This window comes from Leptonychotes weddellii, chromosome X (genome assembly GCF_054177405.1).
Source record: "Leptonychotes weddellii isolate Sample4059 chromosome X, ASM5417740v2, whole genome shotgun sequence".
In the NCBI taxonomy this organism is placed as follows: domain Eukaryota; kingdom Metazoa; phylum Chordata; class Mammalia; order Carnivora; family Phocidae; genus Leptonychotes; species Leptonychotes weddellii.
Genome location: NC_138385.1, coordinates 13,713,833 through 13,732,313, shown reverse-complemented (window position 1 = coordinate 13,732,313; position 18,481 = coordinate 13,713,833). Strand labels below are relative to the sequence as shown.

General features: G+C 41.0%; 2 protein-coding genes across 2 annotated transcripts in view; one reads left to right on the top strand and one right to left on the bottom strand.

The window, feature by feature from the left end:
• Nucleotides 1-701: 701 nt before the first annotated feature.
• Nucleotides 702-11,958, bottom strand: MMGT1 (membrane magnesium transporter 1). Its single transcript, XM_006740562.3, has 4 exons — nucleotides 11,589-11,958; nucleotides 7,477-7,529; nucleotides 5,371-5,474; nucleotides 702-3,767 (listed from the first exon to the last, which is right to left on the bottom strand). Exons 1-4 carry the CDS (start codon nucleotides 11,665-11,667, stop codon nucleotides 3,608-3,610), a joined length of 396 nt encoding a protein of 131 aa, XP_006740625.1. The 5' UTR covers nucleotides 11,668-11,958; the 3' UTR covers nucleotides 702-3,607.
• An 879-nt stretch (nucleotides 11,959-12,837) lies between these two features.
• SLC9A6 (solute carrier family 9 member A6) overlaps nucleotides 12,838-18,481 on the top strand; it is a 60,793-nt gene continuing 55,149 nt past the window's right edge. The window contains exon 1 of the mRNA XM_081808213.1: nucleotides 12,838-12,853. The gene's annotated coding sequence lies outside the window, so the exon portion shown is untranslated. The remainder of the gene's footprint in view (nucleotides 12,854-18,481) is intronic.

Genomic DNA, 18,481 nt, shown 5'->3' with positions numbered 1-18,481 from the left:
AAGATCTTGTAAGACACAGGTAGCAAAAAACAGCAACGTACAGAAGAATGTCTGATTCCATTAAGGTAAAGTTTTTAAAATATATATTGGCTGGTAAATAATTTTTCCCCAAACGAATATACAGGATACTCTAAGCTGATTCCCTTTGGAGAGAGGCATTAGGCACAGGAGGGAAGGGGACAAGTTTTAATGACATGCCTTTCTGTACCATCTGATTTTTTTGTTTTTGCCACATGCATATATCATCTTTATTTTTCCCTTTTTAAAGAATACTTGATTTGGATAAGTGCCAAGTTTTACAAACCAGAACTGCCCCTTGGGTTTTCATCAGACTCTGGATTTGCCCCCTGATGCTTTTAATCATAATGATTTCCCGTTAAGTCTAAAGTTATAACAAATTTGTGATGGAATGATGGGACACTGCTACTCAAGGACTGAAATTCTTATACCCCAAAGGTCCTTTGATAATTTAGGAATATAAATGAGATTACACATTCTATTTAGACTCTAAAAAAAAACATAAAATTGCAATTCGACTTTACATGTACAATAAAAAGTAAAGTATCCATTGAATTTAGTAGAACAGCATCACACTTGGAAAAAAAAATACAGTCATAAAATTATCTCTTACATTTTTCTGGGGACAGAGAAGAGAATGAGATTTAAAAAACAAAAACAAAAACAAAAACCACTACCAAAAACAGGGTGAGACAATCATTTATTTATTGGACAGGGCAAGGCCATTTAAAGAGAGGAAACATATCCAAAAGAAGGTGTTTAGCTTGGTGTTACAGGCATCGATGTTCACAACAAACAACACTACTCAATACATCATGGAAACAGGCCACATACAACCAGGAAGCTGCTGTCATGCCACTCAAAAATAAGCCACAGTGCTTTGGAAACAGTCATTAGGGAGTTACAGAGCATCATGGTGTCCAATCCGCCGATCTGCATTTTCTGTGGCTGGGCCATTAGCCCATAGCATTTGGCTGGTTCCCTAGTTATTAAGAAGTCTCTTCCTATATTCTAGAGAGCCTTCGATAGTGCACACTTCTGAATGTCACTAAAATCGCAATCAACTGCAGGCTTAACTAGCTTACATCACTACATTTTTTTTGGACTACCCTAGGTAGTCATGGACTGTCTCAAAGTATTATAAATAAAATTCTGAATTTAATCCATTTAGCACTGTTACGATGCACCCAAACCACCTCTATTCCTATGGTACACACTGGAAAAAGAAAACAGAAATTCACTGGAGGAAACTGAAGAAGAAATTTGGGAAGCTCACCTGGCCCGAGGTATACAAGCTGCTAGCAAAGTTAGATGCACCTGAAAACTATGTCAATTCTCTGCCAAACTATGGGGCATCATTTTTACTGGGACTTTCCTGACTGGACAGGCAAAGATTTCAATATCCATTCTAGAGACTAGCCAAAATATTATAAATAGTCATATATCACGAGTGCTTGGTTATGAGCAAAAGCCATTCAGCCTAAGATTGACGAAGAAACGTGGTAAGTGCCTGGCCCTCCCTACTCCACATCTACTGATTTGACCAACCACTTCCTTTCACAGCGATCACAGTTCTCAAGGGGAGAAGTTCTCACTCCACATAGAACAAAACTATACTTGGGAAGCCAGTCACTGAAGACCAGACATTGTGAGAATCCATTCATATTAAAGGACCAGAATAGGCGAATCTAGAGAGGCAGAAAGTACATTAGTGGTTGCCCGGAGCTGGGAGGCACTGGGGCAGGGGGATATGAGAGGCACCCGCTAAAGGGTACAGGGTTTCTTCTGGGGGTGACAGAAATGTCCTAAAACGCACTGTGGTAGTGGTTGTACAACTTTGCGAATATATGACAAAACCATTGAACTGTACCCTTTAAATGGCTGCACTGAAGGTATGTAAATAATAAAAAAGGAAGGCAGCCCCCAAAGAGAAAAGGCCCTTTCGAATCAAGCCACACCTGAGGAAATGGCAGGCCAGCCTGATGGAAGGAGCTCGTTTCTCATACAATATTTTGATTTAATTATCACATTAACCCCTGAATTCCATTTTTAACTCATTTCTAAATTATCTTGGGCTATCAGCAGATTTCTAACTTTGTTCTCCTTAGAGAGCAGAGTCAGTGTTCCATTGATACATTGGGTTGGCAAAACAAAACTAAACAACAGTAAAAGCTCAATGACAAAAGAGTCTCGTGCTTTGGGGCTGTGTGTTACCAGGCAGAATAGAAGAGCTGAAGTCCATTTCTAATGGGAAAAATGCCATCCAGCAGAAGGGCCTCTTATGACTCTTGCCGAAAGCGTGTTGCTTTTCAAGTCTGCATAGTTATTCCCTTTGCACCTATACAATTCAAAGAAAGCAATGTTTTCATACCTGTACAGTTCAACAAAAGCAACCTCCTTTACAAAGAAATATTAAGCTCCCTGCAGATCAAAGGGCTAGCCAAATCCCCTAAACCCAAAATTACTGTTTCTAAAAAAAGTCTACTCTGTCCCCTCATCCTCAACTTCGGCAGCATCCAACAAAGATGGAAAAACTCTAAGCCTGCTAACGAATCCGAAGCTATAAAACAGTTTCTTAAATGACTTTAATTGTTTTTCATTGAAGATATTAGTTCCAAATATTTAAAACATATTTGTCCCAATGCCTTTGAAGCCTACCTTTGATGAGAAGTTTCCTTTAGTTTTACTAATTTGCTAGTTTAGTAAGCAATAAAATAACAGAGACTTTGAATAAGTTAAACTGGCTGATGACAAGTAATCAGTTTTCTTCAGTGATTACTATTTTTCTACACAGGCAGGATAATCCATGAAATCATGAATGGTCTTTTGGTCTGTCTTCAACTATTCTTTAACTACATAACCAACTGGGGAAATTTCTGACAGAGAAATGAAGAGAACACAAGTAGCTTTACAGCAAGTTGAATTTGTTAAATATATTTATGACAAAGAATTTCTGACACAAGAATTGCTCACTGCACACAGAACCCCAGAGAAGTGATGAAACAAGACAGTCAATGTTAGGAGGTATATGGGAGTGGGGTGGGGCAAGAAGTCATGAGAAATTAAAAACTGGCAAGCATCTGCTGAAGCAGAGCCACTTTTTAGGGGTCGTAAGAAAAACTGATAAGCCACCATTTTGGTCTCTTTAGAGAAGTCCATTTGTTGTTAAGAACCGAAGACTTTTTAACTTTCATTCATGCTGCAAAATGCAGTAGTCACATTATTTCCAAAAGGATCCTAAAAACTCAAGTGCAAAAGAAAAGAAATCTAAGAAAATAAATAATTACAAAATCATCAACATTTTTCAAAGTAATGTGTTCAAAACAGTGACTTTTACAAATGATATGAATTTGTTTTAAATGGAAAAAAGAATTCTCTCTATGAAAGATCAAAAAGACTCATTTCACAGATAACTTATGCTCCATTAACGATTTGATTAACAGTGTACAAATAAGAGCCACAGACTTTTTTTAATTAGGTCTGAAAGATCAATATAATATAAATACTGATGATGGGGGGAGTGTTTTATACCCCAAACTCCAATATTCCAGCTCTGTGTCCTGTCCTGTTATTATAATTTGTAAAAATCTTAACGACGCAGTGATTCAAGTTTTCGTAACTTCAATGATGTGTTCGAGGACAATGCATCTTGATTTGAAGAGTTTGTTGTATCCGAAGGCCGGAACAGTACTCGACCACGATGGTTAAATACATAAAATGATGGGTGATTCCTTAATGTGTCAAATGTCCTTAAAAGAAAAAAACAAAGTATCCACTTTAGATACACCTGTACAAAAGCCTATTTGAAAACAAGCAGGCTTCTAATGAATTATGAATTTGCTATGGGTTATACTCTTAACTAAGTTTAAATCCATGAGATCAGGCTAGACATGGCAATCATATTGGGTCTCGTGATTTTTTTTTTCCTGTACAAGGAAAATAAGAAACCTGGAAAAGCAACATAAAGCTCTCAAATCTTTCCTTCAGCCACTCCTTCCAAGATGCCTATGACTATAGCACAAATAATCGCTCAGCTTTAATCACTTCTATAAATCTTAAAACTAGCTAGCCCATGCCAAATAGTCTTTTAAAAAACCAGTACATAGATTGTACCTTTGATTATTCTCATTTGGCCCTCACTATTCAAGCAATATGATCATTTCATAGATCTGTTTCCAAGAATCTTTCAAATACAACAAAAAAACTCCTTTGGCCCTTCTGTACCTACTGTTGTCCAAACTCATATATTTTGCTACCACCTACTAAATTTATATATTTTGCTACCACCTACTTAATGCCATTCTGTTTTACTTCTTTCTTTCCTGGCCCTTTGCCTGTGATTCTTGGTAGACTCTTTGTAAGAACTATAGTGGGTGGTAATAGTAGAGCATCCTTTCTTCTTTCCCAATGAGATATGTGTAGTCGAAAAAAGTTCACAAACACCTAAGTGTACGGCTTTTAGTACTGGTTTGTTTAAACATTATTTTCCTGAACAAAGACAACTCTGCCTTGATAAGAACTCAAATCTCAAAGTCAGCCCACCTAAAATTCCAAGCATACTCCTACATAAAACAGGAAGCCTGACATGTGACTATTTAAAATGTAAATTGAAAAGTAAAAGTAACAAGGGGGTGAGTTTCTTCTAACAAATAAATGTTTATTGTGAACCCTTCTGAGGACACATTGTAAAGGGTTAAAATTTCCAGGCTCAAGAAGGTAGGTAAAGTCCAGAGATGGAATTGAACAAAGCTAAAGGATAACTTTATGAAAGTAAGCAATATGGAAAAGAAAAGCAAGCCAAGCTCAAGAAAACAGCTTAGAAGCAGCACAGGAGAAAAGAGAAAGCAGAATAACAAATATACTGTAATCCAAGAATAGGAAAAGGCCAAAGAGCAGTTTAGGTCACAGTCTAGGCTCAAGTGATAGAGGAAACGGACCAAAAACCCCTATTCTTCCAAAGACTAAGCTGGGACATGAGGATAAAAAGAGGAAAAAATGGAAGGGAGGGGGGTGGGAGGGGAGGGAAGGAAAAAAGAAAAGATGAAAGGAAAACATTTCTGAGGGAATATCTTCCTATTTGTCTATCCCCTTCCACCCATCGAACCAATAAATAATTTTAAGCAAATATAACATGACATCTGAGTCTAATGTCAATAATCTGTCATTCAACTTCCATTTTTCTATCATATCAAACACTGCCTCAATATTTTGACCTCATTATTCACACAAACTGCATCATCAAAATGTAAAAACAAAATCAACTTTTATGTACCAGAAAACATACATTTTAAATTATGTAAATGAAGCAAAACCCCTATGAAACGAAGTGCCTATGAAAAGGGAAGGACTTACTTATTTTTTAGTTCTGAAGTGGCATCCATGTCTTTAAACTCTCCTGCAATATGAACTATACCATAACAGGTAACTGCAAAGGCCAGAAGTGTCTGAAGAACTATCTGTGAGTATAAAGATTGAGATTATCAAATAACATACAAATGTCATCATAAAAATTTATAATTTTCCCTCCATCTCTTTTTAGCCTCTGACACGTATTTCTCCCAGATCCTATCGAGTCAATTCTCACTTTAAATAATTTGAACTCAGACACAATAAAACCTTCTACAAATTCTGTGGAGCAGCTGCAAAAATACTTCTAGGTTTTGCTCAAATAGCAAACAGGTACTGAGCCATTCAGAACTCAGTTACCAACTATTACCTGCTTCCAAGAGCAACTAAGACTTTGTTAATGTATTATTGTTAAATATCATAGAGTATAAAGAAGAATACCCCTGGACCCACCACCCAGCTTAAGAAATAAAACTACCAGTCCCTTTCAAGTCCCACGTGTCCCTCTCCAATTATTTCCTTCACCAACCCCCTCAAAGTTAACGATAGTTAACTATAGTTAACTATTGTACTGAATTGTATATTAATCAATTCTTTAAGGCTTTTCTTTATAATTTTACCAGATATGTATGTACCTCTAAAAAGTATATTGCTTACTTTTTCCCATCTTTGAACTTTTTTTGTGAGATTCATCCCTGTTGTAGTATATCCTTAGAGCCATTCATTCTCTTTGTATTCTATATTTCATTATATGAAAATACCACAATTTATTCATTCCACTGCTGATGGCTATGTGGGCTGTTTCCTGTGTGTTACTTTCACAATGCCTATAGAGATATCCTGCAGTAGGTCTCCTGGCACATGCGAGTAGAATCACTGGGGGAGAGTATACACACATTCAACTTCACTAGGTAATACCAAAACGTTTTCCAAAGAGGTTGTGCAAGCAAAAACTTGCAGTGTTTGATATTAACCAACCTGGGATTACAGGCACATTTGATTTTCTTGACTGTGATTTTTCTGCATTTTTCAGATTTCCCAGTTTGTAAACAGAAGCAAGCCATTTTAAGTAGATATAAATGAATATGTGTGTGGTATTGGGGGAGGGGTAATCTACCACAAAGCAAAGCAAAGGTGATAGGAGAGTGGCTTAATAGTCCCATCTATCATAACTTTCATTACAGACAACTAAAGTCAAAATTAGCCACAAGCTATTACTCTAACTTTCTGAATTAAAACTAATGTCACGTTATACCAGCTTACACATTCCTGCCACCAGTGAACCAAGACCTATTTCATACAATGCAATCATAGGCACCATTAACAAGAATGTGGCAAATCTATGAGTTATCATGAAGTTACGTCAAGATAAATAATGTTAAGTAATAAAAGGCTGATTATAAAACTATACATATATACACATAGATAATAACTTTTTAAAAGAAAAACTGTTTTGATTAGGTAAAACTATACATAATGTAAATAAAGAATGCTGTTTATGCACTGGAGGAGAGCTGAACTACTGACACACTCCAAACTGGTGGGAGTAGCAGCAGAACTGCTGAGCAGTGAGGTCACTTGTCTTTTTTATTGTATGGGGTCAGTTTTACTTTTTATGCTTACTGCTTGATTCTGTTACAAAGAAGTTACTATCTTGTCATTTAAAATCCATTAAAGATAAAAAAAAATGGTGAGTGAAGTTCACATATCATTTCAGCTTAAAAAAAAAAAAAACACTTCCTTGTTTTTCTTTACTTTTGCCACCTACATATATGTCCCTAAACAATGTTTAGTTTTGCTTGTTCTTAGACTTTACATAAAAAGGAACTTTGCTAAGAAATAAAGTCAAGTAATCAACTTAAGTCCATCTCAGACTATGAACAGAGCAACTTCTAGAACGACTACTTAAACTACAGTTCTAGAAACCAAACAGAGAAATCTTTTGTTTCCAAATCTTCGGGTTTCACAATGAGTGACAAAGAGTAAAGTAGTGAACAGATGTTACTTCATGTCTGGAAAATTTTAAGAGAACAAGAACCAGTAAAAAATTATTATAAGCTATGTGGCTAATTTTTAAAATATATTTTAACGGAATATAAATGACCAACTTACATCTATTGGCAGTGATTCATCTTCCTTTTCTGTTAATCGCATATAAGAACGATCTATAAACCAGAAGCATACCATTAAGGAAATTGTAGCCCATTTTTCTTTCTTAAAATGCAAGCAAATCAATATACCAAAGAAGCGGCTGACTTATATGCTACATAAAGTAATGCTAATCCCGGATTCCTCAAAAACCTCTATCTTGTAAGGCAGTCAGCCTGATCTTGAACTATTTTACTTTCATCATGACCTGCTTTGTCACCTTACAAAACACGGTAAGAGTGAAAGGTGAGCAAGTATGAGGAAGAAATACCTAAACATGTTGGTTTTTTTTTTTTTTTTCCTTTCGGTACTATGGGAAAACTAGAATCCTCTGAAACTAACAAGTTTCTTTCACTAACTGGTCAAAGAAATCACAATTATTTAAAAACGGATAATCCTACAGAAAACCTCAACTCTGAAATAGCACCGCCATCACAAGGTATGGATAAAGTAATACTGGCATGGACATGTTTTTTTCCTGAGAGACTATGTTGGGGCAGCGGTGGGATAGGAGAAATTCCAGAACGTCAATTTCCTTTTTTTTTTTTTTAAGATTTTATTTGTTTATTTGACAGAGAGAGACACAGCGAGAGAGGGAACACAAGCAGGGGGAATGGGAGAGGGAGAAGCAGGCTTCCCGCTGAGCAGGGAGCCCGATGTGGGGCTCGATCCCAGGACCCTGGGATCCTGACCCAAGCCGAAGGCAGACGCCTAACGACTGAGCCACCCAGGTGCCCCCAGAACGTCAATTTCTGCCTCTCTGATTAAGTCCTAATTCTGCTGCTGCCTTAGCCTCAGGAAGCAGCAAGGTATGAAAGAAAAGGACCAGGATTTGGAAGCTGATAAGCCTGGATCATAAAACCAGCTCCTCCACTTACTGTCACTGACTTTATCTCATCAAACCTTAAGACATCTTCATGCACTGTAACATGCATCTCAATTTCAGAGTGTTAAAATGTAGGAGTGGGAGGGGGAGTGTGTCTCAGAATCAAAGAAATACAGTATCTTTCTGCTAAGTGTCTGCAACAGTAAAATGGGGATAGTGTGAAGATTACAGTAGATACATGGTAGCCATTCCGCCATAACAAAGTTCATCCCAGCAAAGGTGAGCTTGCCATAGCACAACAGTGTGCTTGCTATCTGCTGCTACAGTCTAACACGACACAATTAGCTTCAAAGGTAAATATTAGTCCTTTTGCAACATGAGCATTATAAAGAGGTCCCACTGCAGTGACAAATGCCACAAGGCATTCTCATCTCACCGGAGACACAAAAACACAAAATCCTAATTCTAGAAAAACCTGGCACGATCCCTACTTAACAATGTGCTGTGGACTTAAAAACCCAAATTGCTGTGAGTGAACATGCAGTGACTCTTAAAAGAAAATGTGTTTAGAGACATTTCTGAAGTTTTATCTTACAGGTTTAACATAAGGACCTGTGTAAAAGAAACATCAATCCAATACCAAAAATAGGTTTGGCTAACTTCCTACTTGTCCGTTCAATTCCTAGCCAGCTTTCGTCTTTGCATGCAGCCTAATCGGACTCTAACACTACCTCTAACCAGGCATTTCCTCATCTGTAAAACGAAGGGGTTGGACTTTAGAGATCTCCTTGCTCGAGTACTGTAAAATTTTACAGCTGAAGCCAATTGTAGAAAATGACGCAGTACTCCACAGTATCCTGATCTCTAGGGTAGTGCTTCTCAAACGAATGTGCAGACAGATCACCTGGGGATCTTATTAAAATGCAGATTAGGATTCAATAAACTCTGGGGCGGGGCCTGAGTTTCTGCATTTCTAACAAGCTCCCAGGCGATTCCCTGGAGGCTGGTCCGTTGAACACCCTTGAGCCTCAAGGCTCTAAGATATTCCCTTAACCCTCTCGTCTCCCACCTCCCATCCCCGGCCTGTCTCCACGCATCCTGACATACTCTTAGCATAGCATCTGTATCACTTTATTGTGGTTCTTTACTGATTCCACTTGACTTTGAACTCCCTTGGGGCATCACTGTACCTCTGGCACCTAAGCACAGCGCAATTTCAACCACTTACACAAAACTGAATTTCATAAAGCAGTGTAGCACATAGGCTCTAGAGTCAAACTGCTTATCTTTGAATCCTGGCCCCACCATCATCGCTGTCAGTTTATGCAAGTTTCCCAGCTTGCACAAACTGCGTGTCTCAACTTCATCTTTCAAGAGCGGTAACAACAATAGCTACCTCACAGGGCTTTTGGTAGGACTGAATTAGATGATAGATGTAAAGCGCTTAGTTCAGTGCCTGGCACATAGTAAGCATTTAATAAACGTTAGCTATTATTATTGTCGTCATTTAAGACTGGAGCTTTGGAGAAACTGTCACAGAATAGAGAAGACCGGGGAAACATGACAACCAAATGTAATGTGATACCCTGCTTGATTCCTGGAATAGAAGACCTTATTGGAAAAACTGGTAAAACCCAAATAAAAGTTAGACTTTAGTTAGTAGTATTATACCAATGTCAGTTTCTTAGTTGTGACAATATACCGTGGTAATAGAAAGTGTTATCAATGCAGGAAACTGGGTGGGGGTATACAGTAACTCTACTATCTTTGCAACTTTTCTGTAAAATTTCAAAAAAAAATGTATTTAAAAATAAAGCTGAGTTTCCATCAGACAAATGTCAATACATGTTTGTAAAAAGTAGTTAAAATAACTGGATCATTTTAATTCTATATAACAAACAAAAGGTTTTATCTTGAAAAAAAAATTAAAGCTTTGGAGGAATTCACATTTCATTTTCTACTTTATTCCTGAAGATGGAAAGTAATCTAGCAAATGAATAAAGTTCAACTTTGAATTCACTTCCTTCATTCAACAAATTTACTGAGTACCTACTGTGGGGAACACTGTGCTAGGCACAAGGATCGCAGCAATGAACAAAATGGGCTGCCCTCGTGGGCTCTATAGGCTGGGGCAAAGGTTAGCAAACTTTTCCCGTAAAAAGTCAGATAACAAATATTTTGGGCTTTGCAGGCCATACTGTCTCTGTGTCAACTACTCAACTCCCCACTTGGAAAGCAGCCAGACAATACCTAAACGAATGGGTGTGACTATCTGCCGGGAAAACTTCATTGATGGACACTGAAACTTGGATTTTATGTAACTGTCATGGATCATAAAATGATATTCTTTTGCTTTTTTTCCCCCAACAAATTAAAATGTGAAAACATTCTTAGCTCACTACAAAAACAGAAGAGAGTCTGCATTTGGCCCACAGGCCAGTTTGCTGACCCCTGGTCTAGTAGAGAAGGAAGACCACAAACAGATCAGCTGTCTCAAGACGGCACCACCTCCTCTGCTAGACTCCAAGTTTCTTCTTGATGATACAATTGTATGTGTATGCTAAAGTACTTTTACTTTTTTTCTTTTAAACTTCCCAGTGACTCTGTGACATAGAAAAAGCAAGAATTAAAATTCACCTCAATGAAGGCTCAGAGAAGGGACATGACTTGCCCAAGGTCACACAGATTTAGCGGTAAAGCAAGTTTTTCAGAACCAGCCCTCCAGACTCCCAGTCCAGTGCTCTTTCTCCTGTACCACAGTGCCCCCATGAGGCAAACGGTCACTTAACTTCTCAGTCTCTGCCTGGACAGCCCAGAAGTACCCAAGATGTTGTCCACCTAGTTGTCATGGGACCATGAGCATCGAGGTCCTCAATCTGACACTTTGCCTGCTCAGTCCCACGCTGGATCTGACATCACCTGTCCCGGATTCCCGGACCTACTCCCTCTCTGGCCACCCTGCAGCCTGACACAGACTCCCTCTTTGCCCACCCTGCAGCCAGCTCAGAGCCCTCTCCCAGACACCCTCTTCCCCTTCCACCCCTGCTGCAATCTCAGGTGCCCATCTCCTCAAACTCAGACTCCGAGCCTTCCACCGGGAAGCCCCGCGCCGCTTCTCGGAGTCACCACCCAACTCTAAGGGCTCAAATGACCATTCCTGGGACACTCGGTCCGACACTCCCTCAGGGTGCTCCCACACACCACCCCCGGAGTCCCACACAGGAGCGGTCGCGGTTCCCCCAGCACTTACGCTGCGCAGCGGAAAAGGCCGCGTGGGCTAGGGCAAAGAGGCCGACGCCCACCAGCCCCTTCCACAGTGACGGCGCCATGATTCCGGAGAAGCAGCAGCCCAACAAAAGAGGCGAAGGGCGGCGAGCGGTTCCTTCTTCCACTGGCGGGTGTCCGCGCAGCGCAGAGAGATGACGTCACCGAACCCCTGGGCGCGAAGTGCCTCAGAGGTGGAAAAACCAAAGAGCCGTGAGAAAGCGGAAGCAGGAATGCCGGGAAGAAGGGGAAAGCGACACGGAATAAGGTCCGCGAGTGACCATGAGCCGAGCCTGCGTGCACGGTCTCTCCGTGAGGGGCGGAGCTAAGCGGAGAGCGTACCGAAGGAGGCGAAAGCGGATCCACGGGGAAGCGGGGCGGAAGGGCGCCAGCGAATGAGCGCGGGCCGCGGAGCAAGGGGCAGGGCCCGCGAGAGACCCGGGCGGGGCCGAGGGGCGGGGCACCGGGAGGGCTGGAGGCGGAGGTTCAAGGCCGGCGGCGCTGGGTCTCTACTCCTCGCAGGGGGGTTTGTTTGTTTGCTTTGCTTTTCCGTCCCGCTGGGTCCTTTGTTTTCTGCTGGCGGGTACAGTGCTTCAGCCCTCTGGGAGCCAACACTGCTGAAGGAGGCAAGGGTGTGAAAGCGAAGAGGCGGGTGGGGTGTAGAGGAGAACAACCCGGTATTTGGAACCCCAAACACGTGGCACGCGTGGGATGCTCCGTAAAAGTTAGTTCCCTTCTCCTTACCTTCAAAAGGTCTTGAAGAAAGACTCGCGCCCCAAGGGGTGTGGTGCCGCGCGGGAGGGCTTTGTCCTGAAGAGAGGCAGTTTACGTTAGGGAGAAATGAAAGGGGAGGAATAAAAGGACGCGCACAACGCCAGCCCACCTCTATCTCTGATCAGGAAAAAAGTGTACTCTCCTTTCTCGATTTGTCTTTGTCTCCATCCCCTAAAATGTACACATTCATTAGTGAGAGTCTCCCCTTCTTTCCACTCTGCTCTCCTATGGCGAGCTCACCTCTTCATTCCCACCGCAAGCGGTAACACAGTAATTCCAAAGCGACATCTCAATCTCAAACGTCTCTCTTTGGCTCCAGACCTGCATTTCCAGACCTGCTAATCGCTTATTTCTATCCTGCGGCACTTCAAACTGAATATGGCTAAGACGGAATTCATCCATTTTTCCAAACTCTGCACCAACTCCTCCAGTGCCCCTTGTCTGATTGGCACAGCGTTGTAAGCTGCATATCACAAGGTAAATGCCCTCAGCCCTGTCAGGATTCTACTTTTTAGCTGCATCAATTTTGCTAACTCTCATTTGCTCAAAGATGCCTATCCTGGACACCCCCTTTTAAACTTGCAGTCTTCCCATTCCTGGTCCCCTTAACCTGCTCTATTTCTTTCTTTCTTTCTTTCTTTAATATCACCTTCTGAAATATTCTATAATTTACCTGTTTATTATGTTTGTTGTGTTATTATTGTTCACTGTCTCTCTTCCCCCATTGGAAGGTAAGTTCCAAGAGAACAAAGATTTCTGTCCATGCCTAGAATATTGCCTGTCACATATGGTAGGCATTCAAAGAATGTTTGCTGAATGAATTATGGGAAAGAAGTGGGGAGTGATGTAGCCTTGTTTGAAAGGATCTCTATAGAGAGTCCTTCCATTTTTTTGAATTGGGTTCAGAAATCCCTGGGACTTGCATATACTCTTAAATTTTGATGACCCCTCGATTGATGATAAACATTTTCTGACGTACTTGAGCTTCCTCAAAGCTGAAAAAAAATTAGAATATAAAGAAGGCATCCAAGAGCCTTCAGATTACCTTTATACAATTTTTGTCCTCCATCTCATTTTCCAAACTTTTAATTATGGTCATTATTTTCGTCTGGGCCCACTCCAATTCTTTCACTTCTAAGCCAAGATTTGACACAGTACTCAATCAATGTCAAGTACAGTGTAATGTATTTCTTACAAATGTAGGCATATTTATAAACCACACAATCAGGAAGAACCAGGAAATAATCTTTCTGTACTTGACAGGAAAGTGCTTCCTTCGCCCCTGGGAGGTGGCTAGATAGAAAAGATAATTGACCGGGAAAAAAAGTCTTAACCCTTGGTTTTAGCTTTGATGATGGTCAAATTGAAAATAGCCTTTTCAGGCATCCTACTAAATTATCTCTGCTAATATTAATTTATCCGAAGCAGAAAAATGATTAGGTTTCTTAAGGGAGCTGAGATCTGGTTCCTTTCCTTTGAAAAGATGAGGTTACAGGGAAAAAAAGAGCCGGTAAGAAATCTGGTATTTGTATAAGCCACCAGTACATTATCCTAGTCTTCAGGGAAGTGGCCAAGCATCGAATTTAGTTTTCTCCACTACACCCTTAAGATGCATGCCCCCCATTCTCTTCTTTTGAATATCTTACCCATGTACGGATGCAAAAGAAACTACACTAGATTCACATTTTCTAGAAATAAATGGTTAACTCCTATTCAGGGAGTGGGATTTTAATGGTCTCATCTGTAAATTTTAACATGAAGGGAAGCCAAGGTATTCATAGTCATAGTTAACCAAGGATTGTATCATTGTATCATTCAAATAAGTACCTTGGGTCCATTCATACCTTGTTTTCTGGGTTGGAGTTCATTCCAAAAGTGCAAGGTACAGCTAGGAGCAGCAATGTTTTCGTGAGCTCTTAGAACAGAAGTCAAACTTCATGCGAAAGAGCATTTAAATTCCTAGGTGACCCCAGAAGTGCCTTTAGTTTTCCTAAAGAAACAGCTATTTTCCATATGCACAGAGGATCCATGATGTGAAATTGTTAAAGGTGGGGATAATGATCTCTAAAGCGTTTCCTACCCAGATGTTATTTACGAAGGCTCATCACGTCTTCCCAGGATGGTCTGTTGAATAGAGAAAGCACTGCAATCCCAAGTTGTTTTCAAGTTAATTAACTTGGTTACATGCCACCCAACTAGGCGAGTGACTTCATGCACCACTCAGATGTGCCTCCATTTCCCACGCAGATTCTCCCTCTTTCCTGAACACTCTGTCCTTTCCTACCTAGTTCAAAAATCCACTTTCCCTAGGAATATGTTGCTATTATAGGTATCTATAAGAGGAATATATCTATTGTAGGTACTAAACCTTTCTTCAAACTATTTATATTTATTCCAACCTCCCTGGGTAACTAATTCTAGAATTTTACTACCTGCTTGATTAACTAGTATTTTCAACATTTATATTGAAATTGCATCATCTCTTTTTTATTTCTTTGCAAAAATGGTGTATGTTCGGTGTAAGAAATTCAAACAATGAAACGATGTATCCCTCTTAATGCATTAAGTGGCACCTTGGCATTTACTGAGTTTTGAATCTCAGTAAACAAGACTGTGGTTACTTGATTCATATCTTTAAGACCTGTTTACTGAAAGGTTTATACCCCTGTGGTTAAAAGCATATGCTCTAGAATCAGATTGGGTTTGAATCCTGGCTTCTCCTTTACTATCCGGGAGATTGGGCAAGTTACTTAATTTCACTGTGCCTCAATTTCCTCATCTGTAAAGTGGAGATAATAACAGTACTTACCTGGTAAGATTGTTGTTAGGATTGAGTGAGACAACACAATCCTATTATTTAGAATAATCCCACTCTTGATCTCTGGGTTGTAAGTTCGAGCCCCATGTTGGGTGTGGAGATTACTTTAGAAAAATAAAATCTTGAATAAAAGAATAACCTCGCATGGTGAGTACTCAGTAAATGTTAGCCATTATTATTGCTGCTGCTGCTTCTGTAGATTCTTGTAGCTATTTTTCCAGACTAAAGGGGTTCTTTATCCCTTTAGTCTTTCTAAAAACATCAGTTGCTTCTCCCCTTTGGTTATTTTAATTGCTCTTCTCTGGACCATTTCTAGATCTACTAATATCTCTCTTGGGGTTTCATTACCACATCTGCACAAAGTATCCTAGGTTACTTGTCTGGGGTTAATATGATTATTTATTTCAAGTAGCCTTGACATTGAAAATGACACCAAAAGTCTTATTCGCTTTTGTAGCACACTGAGCTGGTATGTTCAGGAAATAAATGTAAAACTCGGGCGCCTGGGTGGCTCAGATGGTTAAGCGTCTGCCTTCGGCTCAGGTCATGATCCCAGGGTCCTGGGATCGAGTCCCGCATCGGGCTCTCTGCTCCTTGGGAGCCTGCTTCTCCCTCTGCCTCTCTCTCTCTGTCTCTCATGAATAAATAAATAAAAATCTTTAAAAAAAATAAAAAAATAAAAAAAAATAAATGTAAAACTCTAGCACTATACTGGGTCCTAACTGATATTTGGGTTTTTGTTGTTGTTGTTGTTTGTTTTTTTAGAGAGCAAGGGAGAATGGGCAAGCATGCATCTGGTGAGGGGGAGGGGCGCAGAGGGAGAGGGAGAGAGAACCCCTAGCAGACGATGTGCTGATCAGGGAGCCCAACGCAGGGCTCGATCTCATGAACCTGAGATCATAACCTGAGCCAAAATCAAGAGTGGGGCATTTAACTGACTGAGCCACCCAGAGGACCCCCCCAACTGATATTTGTGACCTATTCTTCCTCCCACTTCTTTTTTTTTTTTTTTTAAGTAGGCTCCACACCCAGCATGGAGCCCAATGCAGGGCCTGAACCCACAACCCTGAGATTAAGACCTGAGCTGAGATCAAGAGTCCGACGCTTAACTGACACTTAACCGACTGAGCCACCCGGGTGCCCCTCTCCCACTTCTTGAATATGCACATTCCCTATACCACTGCCCTAAAACTGGGTCTCTTTCTACCCTCTGTTCTTTGGAGAACACACGAACTCCTATAACTTCAATATTGTGTGTGTAGCTCCCACATCTTTCACTGGTCCTGACTTCACTCCTGAATTGCAGACCCTCCACTTGGATATCCCGCCAGTCCCTTAAATCCAACCTGTTCACAGCCAAGCTGTACCTCCTGACTCCCATTTTAATGCTATTAACAGCCCTAGGTTTTCAGGTTATGTGGGTTCAGAACCTTGGAGTAGTCTTCCAATCATTCTTCCTCAAGCATTCCCTATCTACCCACCCAATCAGTTGCCATGACGGGTTAGTCCTACCTCTGCATCAGCTGCTGTACCCAGCCTCCCTCCTCTCTTTTCCATTCCTACTGCATCCAGTAAGTTAAGGCCTTCTGACTTTTCAGCAAGACTGTGTTTCTAGCCCCCCCCCTTTTTTTTCTTTTACTTTTCTAACCTCTGAACCGGCCTCCCCTACTGCCCATCTCTCTAGATTTCATTCTTCCCCCTTTCTGCTGCCAAATTAACATTGAGGAAGCTTTGACCAGGGAAATGAATGAGTTAAAAATGTCTGTGGCATAAAGATCTTCCACAGTATGGCCTCAACTTTGCTTTCCAGCCTTCCCCTTTCCCCCAGTACGGGAATGAGTCAATTCAGTGTTTATCAAGCACCTCAGGTGAGCCAAGGACTGTGCTAACCACTGGGCTAAACTTACCTACACTTTTCAGTGATCAGGTATTTACTGAGCACTTACTATGTACCCAGTACTGTAAAGTCCTCTTTCAGTTTAATCCTTGAACTGAGTCTATGTCCCTAAGAGAATTTAATGTCATCTGCAAACACGGAGATTTCCTTGGTCCTCAGTTAAATTTGAGAGATATTCATTGATGCTCAGGTGTGTTTTATTTTTTTAAAAAGATTTTATTTATTTGACAGAAAGAGAGAGAGAGAGAGAGCACACAAGCAGAGGGAGTGGCAGGCTCCCCACTGAGCAGAGAGCCTGACATGGGGCTCGATCCCAGGACCCCGGGATCATGACCTGAGCCAAAGGCAGACGCTTAACCCACTGAGCTACCCAGGCGCCCCTCAGATGTGTTTTACTGAGTACCTATTTTGGTTAGACCTTATGCTAGATGTTGTCAGTAAAGAAATAAGTAATGCCTGGTTCCTGCCCTCAGAGTACCCATGACCTATGGAGTAACAAACATGTAACTCAAGCATGACAATATTTCAGGAGGGCTAAGAGAGAGAGTTGCCCAGTGGCCTGTGGGAGCTCATACAAGGGGCCCCAAACTCAGCGTCAGGACATCCCGGAAAGCTTAGTGACCTTTATTCTGAGTTTTGTCAGAGGAGAGAGGTTAGGTGAGGAAAGGGTTGAAGGACATTTAAGCAGAGGGAACACATTGAAAGGCACATACGTGTGTGGAAACCACGTGAAGCATTCAGGAGACTGCAGAGTTCAGAATGGCTGAAGCAAAAGATATTTGGGGGAGAAGGGTGGGCTATGAGGTGAAGAAGTGGTCGGGAGTCGGGGCTTATGGAGCATCATGGGCCAGGCTAAGGAGCCACAACTGACGACAATGGGGTCACTGGAGGGTTTGGAGCAGGGCTGTGCTATATATAATCAGATGTGTGCTTCAGAAGGATCCCTCTAGTGGAAGTATGGAATGACAGTTGGTGGAGACCAAGGCCGAGGTCAGCAAACCTTGCCCGTAAAGGACCAGACAGTAAATAGTTTAGGCTGTCTGCAGACTCTACAGTCTCTTTGGCAACTACTTAACTCTGCCTTGCAGTGCAAAAGCCGCCACAGACCATAGGTAAACAAACGGGCACGGCCGTGTCCAATAAACCTTTACTGATGGACACTGAAATGTGAATTTCACATCATTTTCATGTGTCACGAAATGTTCTTCTTTTGATTTTTGTTCAGCCATTTAAAAAAATGTATAAAGCATTCCTAGGTTCAGGCCATACCAAAACAGGTGGCAGACCGGATTCCATTGGCTGTACATTGCTAATCTCTGGACTAGCAGATGAGAGTGTGGAGAATGGAGCCAACTCTTTGGAGAAGCTCATCTCTGAGGGGGAGAGAAAA